Source organism: Nipponia nippon, unplaced genomic scaffold, assembly GCF_047370975.1.
Source record: "Nipponia nippon isolate SJK-2023a ecotype South Korea unplaced genomic scaffold, ASM4737097v1 scaffold_9, whole genome shotgun sequence".
NCBI lineage: Eukaryota > Metazoa > Chordata > Aves > Pelecaniformes > Threskiornithidae > Nipponia > Nipponia nippon.
Genome location: NW_028262413.1, coordinates 43,061,541 through 43,079,440, shown reverse-complemented (window position 1 = coordinate 43,079,440; position 17,900 = coordinate 43,061,541). Strand labels below are relative to the sequence as shown.

General features: G+C 40.8%; 1 protein-coding gene across 3 annotated transcripts in view; it reads right to left on the bottom strand.

The window, feature by feature from the left end:
* LOC148050299 (uncharacterized) overlaps positions 1 to 17,900 on the bottom strand; it is a 100,659-nt gene that overhangs the window by 69,633 nt on the left and 13,126 nt on the right. For 2 of the 3 annotated variants that reach the window (XM_087745323.1, XM_087745324.1), the window contains exons 4-6: positions 9,006 to 9,074; positions 5,389 to 5,494; positions 4,944 to 5,095 (exon numbers count right to left, since the gene is read on the bottom strand). Coding sequence is in view for 1 of the 3 variants with exons in the window: in XM_087745326.1 (XP_087601452.1) it covers positions 5,053 to 5,095; positions 5,389 to 5,515; positions 9,006 to 9,074 (239 nt within the window). In the remaining 2 variants the exon portion in view is untranslated. Of the gene's footprint in view, positions 1 to 4,943; positions 5,096 to 5,388; positions 5,516 to 9,005; positions 9,075 to 17,900 lie in introns of all 3 variants that reach the window. The other variant, XM_087745326.1, reaches the window with a different exon arrangement.

The window sequence follows — 17,900 nt, the reverse complement described above, 5'->3', positions numbered from 1 at the left end:
AGGTGCTGGCCCAATGCAACATCAGTGCAGTTGTGTGGGTTCAGCTGCATGTGTCCAGCTCGATGTTCAGGTAGACACATAGACTGGGTCTTTCCTTCCCTAGATGGTGTTAAAGTTGCTGCCTGAAAATGTTAACATCCCCTCTGGAACAGAGAGAACAGCATGAAGATTTTCTTTCCTTCTCCAAGTCAGCTGGCAATTTAAGGACCTTTAGCTGTAGCTTCCAGGTTCGTTATTCAGCCTGTGGATAGTTATTCTAAGACAAGTCTCAGATAAATCCATGAAGAATATTACACTGCTGTCAGTGAAGTTTCCCAAATTCCAGCCTAGCTGCACCAAGGCAATCAGTACCTCTGCTCTGCAACTGCATGAATGACATGCTGATACAGCTGTGTCGTCTTGCTTAGTTATATCTGTCCTCAACAATTACTGGCCCCCACAATTCTTCTTCTTCAGCCCAAATCATTCCTGGTGTAGGGCTATACATAGCAATGTCGAGTACAGCCCTTTATTTCTATGGTACCGCTGGGATTAGCATGGATTTACCTATTTTTCAAAAGAAAAGTGTGCAGGAATACATCTAATTATGTTTTGCTAAATATGAAATGTCCTTCTATTTAGCAGATGCTTGGGCCCTACTTTGACCTAACACTGAGTGTTTCAAGTAAACTGCCAGCAGCCCCGTCAAACTGTTGTGGGTAATTTGGAGTATGAAATGTGTTAAATTATTCAAAGAGCTGAATAAGCATAAACAGGCAGTACAACAGGAGAGATATGCATACCCAGCGATGCTGGTGTGACATTTAATACATCATATTAGCACTCCTGTTCGTACAAAGAGCTGGATGCCTAGCACAGCAGCCTGCAAATTCACAGGCAGAACACAATGTAACAGCATTTTGCCCCCCATATAGCCTTCCTCCAACTGTTTCCCTTTGCAAAGCTAGATATGGCTCGCCTATAACCAAAGGTGAAAGTTGGGAAGCAAAATTTGATTCCTCCCTGAAATGCAAAGTGCATGAGGTCAGTCTCATCCACCTTTGCTTCACGCTGGCATCAATCATTCTGCTGATAGCAACTGTCTTAGAGCAGTGGTGTAAAGCAAATCAGAATCAGTCTCAGAACTGTCTGATGCTGGAAAGCGGACCCCTAGACAGACAGACTCTGCTTAGTAATAGAGCTAATGCAGCACAGAACACACGCAGGATCATAACACATGTCTAGTTCAGAAATACATATAAGCCCCCGTGTCCTAGTAAAAGCCAACACTAATTCAAGACAAAACCCAGCGTTTTACCTACTGTGGAAACAGTCCATTATTTCTTATCCTTCAAAACAAAGAGTGCTTTCAGGTTATGGAGTATTTTTGAGATCTCAAGGGATTACACTTCAGGGGATGAATGAGACACTTCTGTAGTCAGGGTTTCGTGATGGTGAGCAGCAAGGGGGAGGTGATACTCTACTTTGAAAGCTTTTTCCCATTCTCAGGAAAAAAAGAAAAAAAACCAACCTGTACTGTGGAGAAGTTTGGGCCTGGCAACCCAACCTTTATGGCTTCATTTGTCAATGAAAATAAAAATAAAACTTAAAAAAAAAAATCCATACAGCCAACTCCTAACAAATAGATGGAATGATCCCTCCTGAGAGCAGACGGAAGCCCTAGCGATGGAGTTAAAGTAGCCTGGACAAAGCACTCATGGATGTGAAAATACTGTCAGCAGCATGCCTGGATCAGCAAGGGATGGACTAGCTGACCTAAAAGGCTTTTCCTTGGCTTTTTATTTTTCCCCTTTTTCTTTTTTCTCTTTTTTTTCCTCTCTACAGTTTTATGTAAAGGGGTGGGGGGGCTGGGGGTAGAATTACTTTGTGCCAGGGGAAAGTCTGTTTTTAAATGGTGCTGAAGCTAGTTTGCTGGCTGCTATACTCCCTTATCTTATAATCACCATTTTCTTTCTGTAGTTTTGTCCTGTTTCATTTAGCTAAAAAAGTTATTTTCTTCTAACATGGTCTTAGAAGGTTAGAAGAGGTATTGGTACGTTTTGCCCATTCCTTTGGGACAAATGCACTGCAGTGTCTCTCTTCACTCTCCTTTTGCTTGCTTCTGAATTCCATTTAGCATTAACATGGGACTGATGAGTCTAACTCCACAAAAAATACTTACTAGCTTTGCTATCACAAGTGCTTAGTGATAGTATGAGGACAAAAAGGTAGATAGCTCGGTTTTCAAACGGTAAGTGAGAACTTGTAATATAAGCACTTGGAAAATCTCCATTTGAATTTGCAATCTGAGACAATTTTTGTTCCTTTTGGAGTGAACTATAGAAAAAAATATTAAATGTCAACTTGCCAAAAACATAACCTCTGACTATAAACACAATGGAGATGGACAAATATTGTGCAGGGAAATGTCAATTTAAATTTAAATCTTAATACAAATTTGGGTTTTGCAAATATTTTAAGACATACATTTTCCCAGGGAAATAGCCAACTTGTATCAATTATTTAGCAGTGTTTCTGGGAAGCTGGCTTAAATTCACAAGAATATCAGTTCAAGTAATGTGAATCTAAACATCAAGTCCATTTAGTCAGGGAATAAAAACAAACCACGTGACCTCTCGATCCAAATTAAACCAGATAGGCAACATCCAGAACTGCTTACAGAAATTATGTGATAACCATTTGAAATTAGGAGTTAATACAAAGAACTTTTTGCCTTCTCCTATAAGTCTCAAAAACAGAAATGGCAAAAAGCTTCTATTCTCCATTTCCCCTGCTGCTTACACCAGTCTTTCTGATTTAGGGAGGATCACTTCCCTGAGCCAGCTCCTCTTCCTCATAAGGCAGCTGGCAAGAGGGAAATGTAGGCTGTGTCTATATTTGTGTGTGTGTTTGGATTAGTAATGTGCTTTTATTTCCCAGTCACCCCCACAGTCTGCACTGTGGTGCACATTACACATGGTCAGATAAAAATAACAAAATTTGAGCCCAAACTGTTCACGGAAATTCATTTTATGGGACCATAGTAAAGGAAGTCAAAAGCAAATCCTCCCCTAAATATTCATAGCATAGAAATCAGGCCCACAGCATCAACTACTGCCCGCCATGGAGTAGCTTGTAAGGTGTTGCACTACTTATTGATATAGATGCAGTCATGCTGTAGGCAAAGAGGTCTAGGGAAAGACTGGGAAAGGCAGTAAGACCATTGAGGACAAGCCTACATAGCTTGGAAGCCAAAGGGAACTTAAAGGTTCATCCACTTTGCAGCACCTCAGTGATAAAAATAAATCCTATTAACTTCCATCACAATTGAATTCTAGTTCAACTCTGCCACAGTAGCCAACTCTTATTAGAGAGAAGGCACATCAAGAGCGTACACTTGATCTGTACTCCAAACTTTACATGGCATCAGCTGACATGCTCAGGTAGTGAAAGACTCAACAGACTTGTGAGATTCTGGAAATTAGTTCAAAAATACCAGAGAACACTTTGATGCATCTAGATGGCTGCACGCAGAAACTGAGCCCCTTTTCCTTGCTGACTTTACATGCAACATTATATAAAATGCAGTGGATTTATTAAAAAATAAATAAGTGCAGATTAGTTCCTTTTAAACATTTTAATCTACCAGCTAAACCAGATCAACTAATAAAAGCTAAAGCTGAAAAACTTGCAAAACTTCTTTAACAGAGAAAAATAACTTTAACAATCACTGCTATGGTATTAGTGCAGAAGAACTGGGAGGGTGAGAAGAGGGAGCTTTGAAGTGCCTTCATCCTCCAAGGAATGTGACTACTGCTATATTTTTTTACTGATGCTCATTCTCACAAGCCCAACTATTTTGTAAGTCACCTGGAACTGGTTTCAAATGTTAAATATTACAATGTAGAGGCCTTATTCCATCTGGCCTCACTGCAGCTCCATCTTAGTTCTTCTTAGTGGGTTCTACAGGTCTGCAGAACTTTGTTTTAGGTTGAGTTTTTTCTTCTTTTTTGGTGCGTGTGTGTGCACGTGTTATTTTTTAAACAAGTTCTTAGTTTTTCCTGCAAAGCACCCTCCAATGAAAACCCTATTTCTATTTTTTTTCCTCATAGATATCGAACTATTTGTGGCATTCTTGGGCATGTTACATGAAATAAGAGCAAAGAGAAGTCCCACAGCTAAAAAAATCATTAACTTTCTCTTTTCTTCCTGCTTTACTTATGCAGTAGATTTTGCACAGTTAGTTTCTCTGCAATACCCAAGCGGCACTTACTGTTTTCTTTAATTTACCAGTAGCTGATCTCAGTAATGCCTATATAAACACTTCATCTTGACTAGAAGAGTGCAAGAAGAGCCAAAGCTGGACAAAAATTATTGAAAGCTTTCATAATAGCTTTTATTGAGCAAGTTTCAAAGAGGGCTCATTTTGTACTTTTCTTGTATTTAACAAAGACAATTTCAAAGTTGAATTGTCCTCAAGCACTTTCAGTTTTGTTTTCTTCTTCTTACTCTCCTTTCTTATTCCCCATCAGTGAATGGATACAATAGCAGTAGGAAGCCAAAATACTCAATCATTGTACCCTTTCAATGGAGTGTAATGATACTGAAGGTTGCATGCAGTATTAGGCAATACAGTGTAAATAAACCTCTCCTTTTATATAGTAATCTAGATTTTATGGGTCATTCCTGGGAAAACTGTATGCACACTTGTGCAAGTTTTCCATAGGAGCATACAGAGTTGTTACCATTTAGCAGAACTCTCTCATTTTAGTCCTAGAACTGTCATTGTCAAACAAATCCTGTTTTTCATATTGACTGAAAGGTAGTACGAATCCATACTGAAAGCTCTCCAGGGGCTTTAAAATGTTGTTGTGTCTGTAACAGCACATCTATCTAATCTGCAATGGTCTGCTCACCTAAGAACACTAACTGGTAGAGATAAGCACAGGTTTCCAGTTTCTTACCTGGAGGGCAGTGGTTAGGCAGTTTATAGGCAAGATGACCTCAGGTTGTTGCCAACTTTATCCTCTTATTCTGGGTGCTCGCATAATGTCTGAAGTTGTACATGTCATATTAGCAGCCACTTGAAATGCTGGATGTGTTACCCGTTTGCCTCCTGCACAGGAATGGGGTGGAAATCAATGGGAATGTATTCAGTGCTTTCAGCAAGTACTAAGGGGAATGAGGAGAACAAAGTGAGCAACACACAGTAACTTCATTAATAGATTTTAGTGCACAAGTTCAGTTTGCACTCGAGAATCAAGAATAGGAAATCTGAGCCCATGAGTATCATGCAGAAAAAGACAAAGTCCAGCTCAACTGAAGGATTTCCTTATAATTTTAAAGATTTTTCATATAGCCTATTTAGATTATTTAAGAGTTTTCATCAAAGCAAATAAACTTCCATACCGGATACATGGTGTCTCCAGATTCTTCACTGTTCCTTTGCCCATCAGTCCCATCTGCTGTGGTAGTGTGGTTGGCTCAGATCGCTTATACATCCAATGGAAAGTTGCTGGATATGGAAAAAAATACACTACCAGGAGAATAAAGGTAAACTGGAACCCCTGAGTTCAGCAGCTGGAGGACTCTTGCATTGCTGTCAAACCCAGGGACCAGTTACATTTTTCTCAATAAGAATTTGGCCTGGGTCACACCAGGCTCTGATGGCATTTCAGCAGCATCACACCATAAACAGGTGACACGGTCTCATGTCTAGGTGCGAGGAACAGAGTGGATCTCACCATCAGGCGCAGATTTTGTCATTTTGACTCCAGACACTTTGACCAACCCGTGCTCCATTGGTAAATGAAAGTTCACCTTACAAGGAAACATACCCTGAAATCAGCTTAGTATACCAAGCCTCTGCTTTGCTAATCAAAATAAATAAATAAAGCACTTGTGGTTGGTTTGGAAAAGTAACCGTAGGCAGGTGAATATGGCATGTGCTTGACATTTTTCCCATTCCTTCTCTATCACATGATGAAGACTCTCTGTACTAGTAAAGGAAGGTATTGTAAATTAAATATCCAAATTTTCCACCATGCCAGCAATTGTTTAAGCCTGCTTCTTGTGCCTTTTATCTCTCTTACAAATCTTGAAGGGAATAGGATTCATCAGTACACAAATGGCCTTTATTTCTGGCTGTTAAAAACCTGATGATGAGCAACATTTCCAAGGAAGAAAAAGCAGTCAATTTCCGAAGCATGTGCAGAGTTAATGTCTGCAGTAATTGCGACTAAGTACGGTAGAGCAGAGATGCACTGCCAGCTGGAGCCAGGGATTAAAAAGGAAACATCTGTGCTGAGATTATAGGAACAGAGGAAGCTGTGGGAAGGAAGGAAGCGAGAATGCCCATGTAGGTCCACCTACCTCATTTGAACTTCTCCTTTTCCCCATGGTTTTATTTTTCTTTAGCTAAATTCTATGTATTTATTGTCCTTAGTGCAAATAAAAGCCTGCCTGATTTCTCTGCTGATTGACCTTTCCCTTAGACTAACCTCATAATCACACATGTTACTAAAATGATTCTAGGCAGTGGGATATGGGCACATGCTTAAAATTGAGCAGGTTGTGAAGTGATGTGCTGAGTAAGGGTACCTTTGAGTGTAATGACTTGAGATGAAACTTTGGGCCTCAACCAACAAACTACTTACCGTAAGTCTAACTTTAGGCAGACAAAAAAATCCCTTATTCTCAATGGGACTATATGCAAACTTAAATTTACATGTGTTTAATTATTCAGTTAGACTAGGAGCTAAACAAACAGGAAGATTGCAGTCCAATAGCATAGTATTGCCTATTATATCAGAACCTGAATGCATTATTATAGATATTGAATACAGACTGTATTCTTTATTCTGCATTTGATAAAATGTGCTGAATCTAATAAAAATTGTACTTTTTTTAAGCATCAGAATCTTAAAAGCCGCCCTTCCTTTAAGTTTCCCTTCATTCAAATAACGAAAGAAAGCTACAGGAGATGCATTCTAGTTAAATAAATAAAACTCTGGTGGCTAAGTAACATATTAAGGAAGATGAGACACACTTAAAAAAAAACTTTTAAAACACAGCTAGCAAAAATTCATATACACGCTCACACACATTTAGCTAGTCAGCTTAAATTCTAATGAAACATCGTGTGTTGCTTTTATCCCTCCCAGTCTCCCAGTACTGAAGATTTACAGGTTTGTGTTAGATTTGCAGAAATTGCCTGTTGTACAGGACAGGTCAAGAAGAGATTAGAGAGCTCTTTGCATTTGCAATTATTTTTTTTTTCTACTCCAATTGCCTTTGAACTCCTGTTCCTTGGGAGCTCTGGTGAGGTGAAAACGCAGGGATGAAGGAATTGAAGGTGGGGAGAAGGAGGGAGGAGAGGAGAGAGAAAAGCTAGAATGGAATTACTCCTTTCAAAAATAAATCAATCAATAGAAAAAGCACAGAAGTATTACTTTAAAAAAAAATTCCCAGAGCCGGCACACACACTCCATTTCTACTAATCGGATTGTGATGTGTTTGCCTTTAATATGTGCAGCCAGCCCCTATGCCCTGCCTTGTGCACATGTCATGTCCTTTTAACATCAGCAGCCACTGGCCTGATTCTCAGTCCTTGATAACATGTTCCCAAGGAGTATCGTGTAACGAGGGGGAAAGGAGGGGGAGAGGTGGGGGAGAGTAGCCAATGCTGGCACAAGCGATCAGTGGCTTTGTTGAAATGCTACAGACAATTCTCTTCTAATCTCCGACCCTTTCATTTGATTTCAATTCTTTGTTTCTTGTTGATATGTCAAAGACAGGCTACATTGGCCATAAAACAAAAGGATAGATTCAAAGCAGGGTTTTTCCTTAGTCCTCTCTTCTCCTTTCTCTCTCACCCTGCTTTCAGCAGATTTTCAATATCGTTAGTTTCTCCGAGTGTGTGCAGTTTTCTGTTCTTGTTTAGAAAAGGAAGAGCTGTCAGACACCACAAAAACTTTAATGGGTTCAAACCAGAGAATTCTGAAATGCTGCAGTAGCGTTGATCAAATCATGAAAGAAGATGGTGAGGCTAGGGAAGACCACAGCCACCAAGGAGAGGACACTTCCTTGCTCCATCCTCTCTTAGGCCAAGTTCCCATTTACCACGAGACTTTTGGACTAAGTATTTTATATATTTATTTGAAGCAATTTTTTAAAAATAACTTGCAAGGATCCCTTTTGCCTACCCAGGAGGACAATGTCTTCTCCATAGAGGAACTCTCTGTGTTACATGGCTGCTAGAAAAATCAGAAGAAATTTTAAGCTGCACCTCCGTAGTATTACTTCCTTTCTCTTCATGTACTATCTCTGTAAAAGGCATCATATAAAGCTTTAGATACAAGAAGTATTTTGCCAGCTACTTGAGGAGAGAAGCAGGTTATCCATTTAACTCTGCTGCTTGTTAGGGCAATTATCCAAACAGAACATTTAAAAGAAAGGATTTTGAAAATGACTCGTTTGCAACATTGTTAAAAATTAAACAAACTTGAATAGTATCTACCTTCTTTTTAAGCATGTAGATGTTTCTGCACAGGTTAAATATCAAATTTAAACCTACACTGACTTCTTGAGTGGCATGTGAGCAGAAATCAGACAACACCCAGACACCATGGAGCAGACTAGGCACTTATTCTGGAGCCCCATCTGAACACCTGATCATTTTGCCTGATTTTTTCCATTTGATTTGTAGAAAGAGAGCAGTGAAGTTTGACTGGGATACATCAGACCGCAAATTACACTGGACTTCGATGTCTCACTGGTTGACTCTCCAGGGTTTATCTGAACTAAGTGCACATTGGGTTTGCTCAATGGAACCTTCTCCTAAATGTAGTTTCTTACAGGGTTCCTGGTGTGTCCATATTGGTGTGAATAAGAGATACCTTCTGGTTCAGTGAAGATACAAGTTTGCCTGCAAAGTTACTCAGTCAACATCTCCAACATTTACTTTCTGCTTTAAAATGAACGTGAGGACTTGCTGGATGTCAATATGTCAGAACCATTGAACTCACCTATAGGGGCTTTTCTTGAAATCTGAGATCCCGTGTGATGTTTTGCTGGAATATCAGTCCTTGAATATCCTGAAAAACAGTTAATAAAAGCACAACTTCATCCAACAGGGACCAAAAGGGAAATCAGATTCACAAATCCAAACCAGAAAAGCAAGCCTACGGCCTTCCTTATTTAAGTCATAGCAAGTACCAAACTGTGTATTCCATCTCCTTAAAAAAATGTTCATGGCACTTCTCTTTGTAACATAGGTGGTGGTGTGGTGTGTGGGGGGTAACACTTATAGGGATCAGCCTACTTTTTCTGTTTTGGGTCCTCAAGGATCCCAGATCACTAGCTAGGTGCCAGGTACCTGCCTTTAGCAAGTCTCATTGTGTTACCGGTTAAAGATAATGCCGCAGAAAGATCATCTTTTAACTTGTTTGAAGAGACATCCTATGGCTGGCCCTATAAATATGGGTCCAGCATTTTAGCCTGCACACCTTTTATCACTTTACACAGCTGAGCCACCTGTTTTTTTTTAAACTGCTCTGTCCATCTCTGTGGGCAAGACAAGGTAAGGTAATCCAAAGCTTGCAACTAACTAATGACAGACACTACAGAGAATAAAAGTGCGCCAGCATGGACCATTTCAAAGAAAACCCACAAATGTAAACTTATAAATATCCTTGGGAGGGGGAAATACGCTCGCACATGGGAGCTGAGCACTCAACTTGCTTTCCTCAAGGAAGTACTAATAGCTATAAAAATATCAAACCACTGGGAACTACAGAAGAAAAAAAATCTGAATCCTTAAAACAGTAAGGATCCAGACTGATGCAGCTTGAAACATCAATTAGGTCCACCTTTGACCTGTGTTTGATTGGCAGATGTGCACATCCTGAACTCTTAAACCTCTCCTGTATCCTAATTGCATGGCACTCAGTGCTACACACAAGTTCTGCTACAGCAGGTTTAAGTGGCATTGGCACAAGCTGCTGATAATCGCCATACCTGCAAGCTGAGCCTTTGCCGTGCTATGCACTAGTCAGAAGTGCAGCTACCAGCATGCTACTGTGAGCAAAGCCCTGTAATGTAGCAGCTTGGCAAGGGAATAGTTTCCCTTTTATCTCTTATTAAAGGGGATCAGGTGTTTGCCCATGAGAACTGCACTCTAAGCTATGTGCCTTTTTTTTTTTTTTTCCTGGAATATGCCCATAAACTAGATATGTGTCTGTTTAAATAAGCATAAAATTATGAGTATCCTGCAGCAAAATGAGACAGCAGCGTTCAGGAGTAATATGGATGAGAAAGCCCATTCTTTTTGCCTTCCCTGACTTTGGTGGTGAACTTTGAACCTACTGAGAGTTTTCAAGGACACAGAAGGGTCCCCACAGTTGGCAAAGCCTTTTTAGAATAACTTTTTCAATGTATTTGATCAGAAAGTAGCAGTATAAATGATGTGATTTGTATTTACATTCACATATAACCTCCCCAGTATGCTGGCAGCTTGCTATGTTAAGAAGCAACATCTCTCCCCAGGTTTGTCAGTACACCCTCTACTTTTCCGATGACAGAGAGGACTTGCTATTCTCTGAGTTGAGACCGAATACCGTTATTAGCTGCACTGGCTGCAGGATTCTCCTGTTCTCGAGTCTTCTTATTTTAAAGCCTTTCATTTCCTGAGACAGCTGCAAGGTGTCCCTTCAAGGATTTTGCTTTTTTGATTTATACTTTTATACACTCGAATCTCAATTGAGATATCCCAGCCTCATTCCATTTCTGACCTTACACTATCAAACCGGACTGACCCTCCATCTCTCAGGGCTGGGCTGGATTCCAACCCAGGTTATGGAAGCGCCGGGGCAGAGCTGCAAAGCAACCCATCAACCGAATCCCAAGGAGACACTTCACAGAAAGTCGCTGCCGGCCACGCGTGCCCGCTCAACTCTCCACCCTTTGAACTTCTGACTCTGTTCTTGTTTTTAACCAAGGGTTCACTTTGGGTGCGCTTTGTTTTTCTGAGAAAATCCTGTCTGCACCAAGCATGGCGACCCTGCAGATGGCATGGAAGTGGATGACATGGGACTGAGATTTGCAGACAATACTGAAAATTGTCATATTTTTTTTAAAAAAAACAGCAATTTCGGCTAGGACCAAGCTTGTTGGCAACAAGTCGGAGTTCCTGAGGGCCAGGCACCTGCTTCTGGTCATTGTTCTCCCTCTACCACACCTGTAAGTGTGAGGATATCCAGGTATTTGATACCCTCCAACCTCAGCCAAGAAAATCCAGTCCACAGCAAGGCAACGCCCAGGGGTTGACACTTCTGTGTCATGAATCTGCAAGTAAAACACACCCAAGTGAAATAAATACCTTCTCATTACATCATCACCCTTTTTTTAACTTTAAAAGAAAGGGGAAAAAAAAGGCAAAAAAAGAGATGCTTTACTGGAATAGCCTTACTGTCAGGGTCGGACTGAAAAGTGCAGCTGCCATGCAAGCTTCCTACCGAAAAGCCTTTCACTGTCAGAAAGCCCCTGTTCTGCTCTGCACAAGATACTTCTCTCAAATGAACACCTTTTAAAAAAAATCAGTGGGAGTAAGAGAAAAGCAACTTTTATTCAGGAGAAACTGAGGCAATTTGAGCCAGTATAGGTTGGATTAGCTTCCAGCTTGGAAGCCAGTTAAATAAACCTCTAAACAGTCCTTAGTACTTGCTTAAATAATAAAGGGGAAAAAAAATAGAGGTTTTAAAGCTGGAGGTCTATAAAATCTCTATTCCTGTCCTATTCAAGAACTACCCTTAGCTGCTGCTGATGAGAGCAAAATTGGGAGCAAATAATACTACCATCCTCCTTCCTCAATAATGCCTTTAAAACATATAAGTGCCAGTTGAATTAGCCTATTTATAAGACTTCTTTTTTCCCCCTGACTGTAAACTCCTAATGACTCTCCGTTACACAATGCAATTCAATATGACTCAAGCTTCCAGGGGTCTTGATCCCCTCTAGATAGTGTACCACAAAAGTGATTTATAAACTACAGTCTGAGAAAGTCACAGAGACTGAAGTGATTTGAGAAAATAGTTCAGGCTTGTAAGTGAATACAAGTGCTATGAATTCCAATGACAGAATAATACCCCTTCCCCAAATCTTCTCCTAGCCTCATTTCATACAACAGAGAGAAAGGTAGTGTTGGGGGGGGGGGAGGGGGGGGGAGGGATAAAAAAGCCCAGAGGGGTGAGAAAATTGAGAGCTGTATGGTGAGGGCTAATCAGTTATACAGCAAAGTAAGCTTTTTTTTTTTTAGTATGAAAAAGTGTAATGAGAGCCTGTTTGCATTGCAGATCATATCTGTGAAACTGAACAGTTTTGAATAGAGCACTCTGGCTGAAGGAGGCAGAGAAAGAGGTAATAAAAGCAGGGACCACTGATAAGCTGAACTCAGATATCAGGTGTATCATTGGAGGAGAAAAATACATATTTGTCATCCTTCCTTCCCACCTAAACAAGTGGGCAGTAAATCTATATTCTTGTATTTTCTTTTCTTGAGAAGGACTCTGTATCTCAAAAGTTATTTTAGATTGAATGTGGGAAAAAAAAAGAAAGAATCCCAAAGCATGCAGTTCCTTCTTGCAACACAGATTTTCCTATCCAAATTTCAAAAAGGGGCTGTTATTTTGGAGTCTGTTCCCTGCCCCCTCCCCTTATCGCCTCTCCCTGTCTTTCATACTGAGGCGTTTGGTCTAAAGACAGCCAGGGAGCTAAATATATATTAATTAGAACTCTTGAGGCTGCCATCAATGAGATACAATTATCCCAAACTGTTGCTATTACAGGCTCTGATAGCTTCATTTAAATTCCTGAATAAAACATGAAATATCTTTAATGAGAAATGAATATAGTTGTCAGGAGGGAGTAGTTGTGATATTGTTACTAGTTGAGATATAGAAGATGAAGACATAATATGAATACCTTCGACTTTATATAAAAATGATGGCTGTTAGCAAAAGACAGATCCTCCTTCAGAGACTTCATTTAGGCTGTGTATCAAAAACCATATAAAATAGCAACATATCTCTTGCAAGGAAACTGCTATCCAAAAGGCAGCTGGGACTACTGTCTCGGTGCAAACTGTATCTGTTACAAGGTGTAACACTGGTGTAAAAAAACCCTTACCATTAAGGTGAATGCAAACAAATCATGTGAAGCACAGTGAAATATTCCTGTTGTCTTGTTACTCAATGGCTGACCAGGGGGTTCAGTGTGGAAAACGCTCTCTCCCACACTCAATCGCACACTCCCTTGTCTGTCTGTCTGTCTGTCTGTCTGTCTTTCTTTCTTTCTTTTTTTTATTATTTTTAAGACAAATGCCAATGAGGGAGCAGAGACATGGTTCTCTCTCCCTTTCAAGGCAACTGAAAGACACAAGGCCAGGCCAGCAAAGAACAGTTCTTTAAATCACACTGTCAGGGAGATGGAAGCTGCAGCACCTCTTCATTCCTCTGCAGCTGCTTGATGGACTGCACTAGTCATACTAAAAATTCACCCTTGAGCTGCAGCGGAGGTCTCCTCACCTGCTGTTATTTTACTGAATTTACAGTGACTCCCCCCTCCTTTCTGTACGACTCATTTATTTCTCCCTCTTTTGCTTAATGTGAGCTTTTCCACATGTTTTAGACTTTTCATCCAGAGGTGTTTCTGAAGCAGCTCACAGAGAAGGGGAAGCTCTGACCCCACTGTGGTCCATGAGTTCCATACCTTCCTGGTCCCATCAGCCGAAGCACGCCTGATGACAAAGCTCTCCGCTCTGGCATCACTGCTGAAAAGCGGCTGATTCTGGGGTGTAGCACGGCAGCTATCTAAGTAGGTACCGTCACTTATACTTCAGTGTAGGTCGCAAAGTGAAGATGATTATCATACTAATTGAAAGGGCATGGGAAACATTAAGGAGGCAGAACATAATTATCCAAACTGGAAATTGCCAGGTCGTTCCCATTCTTGTGGGATCCTCCAGTGACCACAGAGAATGGTCAGGACCTCAATTTAAAGTCTCAGCACAAGTTTGCATCAAGCATTTTTACATTAAATCAATTAATATGTATGTCCTGAATATTATTTTTGAGATACTTGTAGTGTAGCTGCTCAGTTTCTTCTACAAGCATTAGTTTGCCCATATTCTCTAGATACAGAGACAGAAAATTGTCTCAGGGATACAATTCAATTTCTCTTAATCAACACCTCTTTGCTTCATCGAGTAAAGCATGTTTAATCCATTTAGAGTTAGTTGTCAAGGAATACACACTCTAATTAATATTTTTCTGAAGATGTTTATACATGACAGTATAATAAATTAAACAAAGAAAGTGAAAGAGTGAAGAGGTCCTAAGTGCCTCTGCCAGACTGGGCTAGGTACCTGCATGAATTCTGTTTCTCTTCCACCCAATCATCCAGGGAGACACCAGCGTCAAGACCTTATAAGAGGTAAAGGAAATTCATATATCTAATATGTCTTCTATTCTTGGCAGCTCATGGTTCTAAGGATGCTGCAGCTATGGCAATGAATTGCTGGGTCTCAAAACCTGCCCTTCCAGAAATGGATCAAAACTTACTGGTAGGTTCCTAAGATGAGAGGAGTTGTCTAATGTACCATAAAGCTTATTCTGTCCTTGCATTTGCCATATTTGTGAGCTTGAAGGCTCAGAAGTTAAAATATATATGTTCTCACCCTAGGATGTGAAAATGGTTACAATTCAACCCTCCAAAACCGGCCACAAAAGACCTTGGAAGTAGAGATGTGCAGTGACAGGACCAAGAGTACAATACAACCTCAACCACAATAAAACCAAAAGTAAAATACAAATACCTGAATGTCAACCTAAATATTTCTGCCACATTCACATGCCTTAGGTTTATATGAATAATAACCGTTCCCGCGATCAAAAGGCAACTTTAACGTGAAACATTGCAGCCCAAAAGCAAAGAGGTTGTATTAACGAGTGAGTCTTATTATAGCAATTTTGGGATCCCCTTGAGGTAGTCAAACTTGCTGAAGCAAACATTCGCCCCTCACTGCATAAGTCACCCTTAAGGAACAGAATTAAAGACCTCAGAACCTGACACCACAAACATCAAGTACAATTTACAACCCTAGAATCAGTGGAACCAGAGCGATATCCAATTATACTCATTTTATTTATGTAGTTTATTTCCTCCAAAAATTAATTTTATGTTCCTAAAAATGCTGGATTAATAGCTCTAGTAACTGAACCCATCTGTCAACACAAAATATACAACACAAACAGTGACTCCGCAGATTTTTTTCTCCTCTCTACTATTTGTTTTAACGCAGGACTCGGAGAGAGCACGCCTGGAGAGTGACGAGATTCTCCAGAGACCTGTTCAATATTTTTACCCTTTTCTGAGACGATGTCTTTGGCATCAGCCGGCTATGACCAGCTGCGGTGGGGATATTTCTGATGGGAGCAGGCATTTTTTCCACTAGGCAGTTGACAGCAATGACTTTTTGACTGGCCCCTTCCGGTTGCTCAAATCTCAAACTGTAGTTAAAGGGCAAAAAAAGGAAGAAAAAAAAATATAGTATTACCCAAAAGATCGATGTTTACTTCAAAATCACAAGTTGTTTTCTCCCTTCACTAGCTTTGACCCAAAATCTCCCTCTTTTTCCTCCTCCCAGCTGCTCCACCTGGCAGGATAGCCTCACAGCACTGCTGTGCTTAGACCCTGGCAGGTTTGGGGCATATTCCTACGATACACCGGCAATGCAGGAAAGTTTTCTGGGAGAAAGCTGCAACCATGTACATGAGGAAAAAAGAGCACCCAGGGCAACTGGGCTGGGCTGTGACACTGAGAGCTCAAGGGAGGTAATGGAAATAAAAGCTAAGATACGTGAGCTATATGGACAGTATCATATCTGAGATCTTACCATTGGGCTTGGTGAAAATAATTATTTATTGTGTGTCATTTGTACCAAAATCTTGCCTTCAGATATCCTCCAAACTCAAACTTCCTCTCCTTCTTTTACTCTCCTTGCAACTTTTCCCAAATTCACCCCTTGCTCCTGGCGCACGCTGGCACCAGAGGGACAGGGCAGAGCAGCCGGCTTGTGCTCAGATAAGACACACACCTTTGGCCTCATGTCAGCAAGATGTTGTTTTTCTTCTCTTTTCTTCCATTGTTCTCTTAATTTTAAAATAAAAGCCCTTCTGACTGAAGGTACCTGTTTGTTACTGTATCCCAAGAAACCTAACAACAAAGCACTTAGAATTACTTATTGTTATGGCTTGGGGACAAGATTACATCTCTGAGTTTATAAAGCAGCAGCAACATTTGCCACTAAATACAAATGATTTTAATAATCAGCATTATATTTGCTTCTTTCAGCAGGGTGCCTTGTCATTACTTTAACGATAATAATACCCGCTTTTCATTTGCTAAGTGTTATTATGATTATTATTCAGAAGCTTTACTATAATTAACTAACTGAGCCTCACAACACCCCTGTGAGTCAGGTAAAAAAGGAATTATGACTCCCCCATTTTTTACCTGGAATCGCAGCCATGGGGAAGCTAAGTATTGTAACAGAGAGGAGGCTTGGATTAAAACCAGTGGTTCTTGCCTCAAAATCCCAAACACAAACCCCACCTTGAACTGTCTGCCTCCAGTTCACCATCTAGTGCTGTTGTCAACTCAAATGCACCAAGATGACATTTTGGAGAGCCAAGAAAAAAAAAGAAGGAAGAAGAGACGTGGCAATCCCTAACAATGCCGAGACACCTTGCTCTCTGCAGTTTAACAACCTCCTTTGGCAGCTCCTGCTCCCGCCTGGTGTCGGTTCCTGAATCCTGAGCACTCATGTTCAGTGCGTGCATCACATACATCTGTATCTATACAGGCGACAGCTTCTGTCTATAATAGCCACCTGTGAGACCAGGGGAGAGGCATTAAAAATTAAAGAACTGCAGACTAGATTGGAAGCCAATCTTGGGTTTATAGACAGGGAAGCGTTTGACAGGTGGTCTCTGCGAAAGAAGTGGCCTTAGAGACACATTTCCCTTGATTTTATTTTTTAATTAACTTTTATTCTCAGCATTATCATGTCCTCCCCCCACACACTTCCTTTCCTCCTCTTTTCCATCCTGGAACTCTGTTTAACACACCAGATTCTCACCACAGTGCAATTATAAGTACCTTCAGCATTTCAGTCCAGCAGGGATGTTCCAAAGAGCTGTTCTTCCATCTATATCCTAATGCTAGCCATCCACTCAACAAGGTTTTTCCATAGACCTTGACATACACACAGTCAAACTTTAGGGCTTATCATCAAATAAAGGCAAGTGCGTTATCCTGTAACTTACTACAGCGACGTGTCCAGCAAAGCCTGTGATTACGGGGGTCGCTGGGTGATGAGCAGCAATCCAAGCCCTGGGTCAAGCATGTGCCTGTTAAGCTCTTCCACATGCGCCATTCAGGCCCTTCCTGTTTGGGTTTCACATACTGGTTTTACACCTCTCGCCTCACATAAAACCAGATGACCTTAGAGAGACCAGGAGGGCCATCTCCATCACTGTCTACGGTGTAGACTTCACCTCCTGCCATAAAAACGCTTCCTCACCTTCCCTCCAGCTCACCCCTTGCATTCCCGCTTTCAAGTTAATTGGAATAACACATCTGCAGCTAAAAAACAGAAACAGTGCATCCTTTCCAGGTCCCCCCTACCCGCTTTCCGCTCCCCCCGGCTTTGCTTCATTGACTCCTCCAAACCCACCACATTTAGACGGGAGCACTTAACCTTCTGCAGAATATCTTTATGCTCCATTTTCCTTTCCATTAGGAAGGAGATGAAAGCAAGCAGAGAATGCTTTTGTACAGCTGCTGTTGCTGCCAGCATGTGCTCT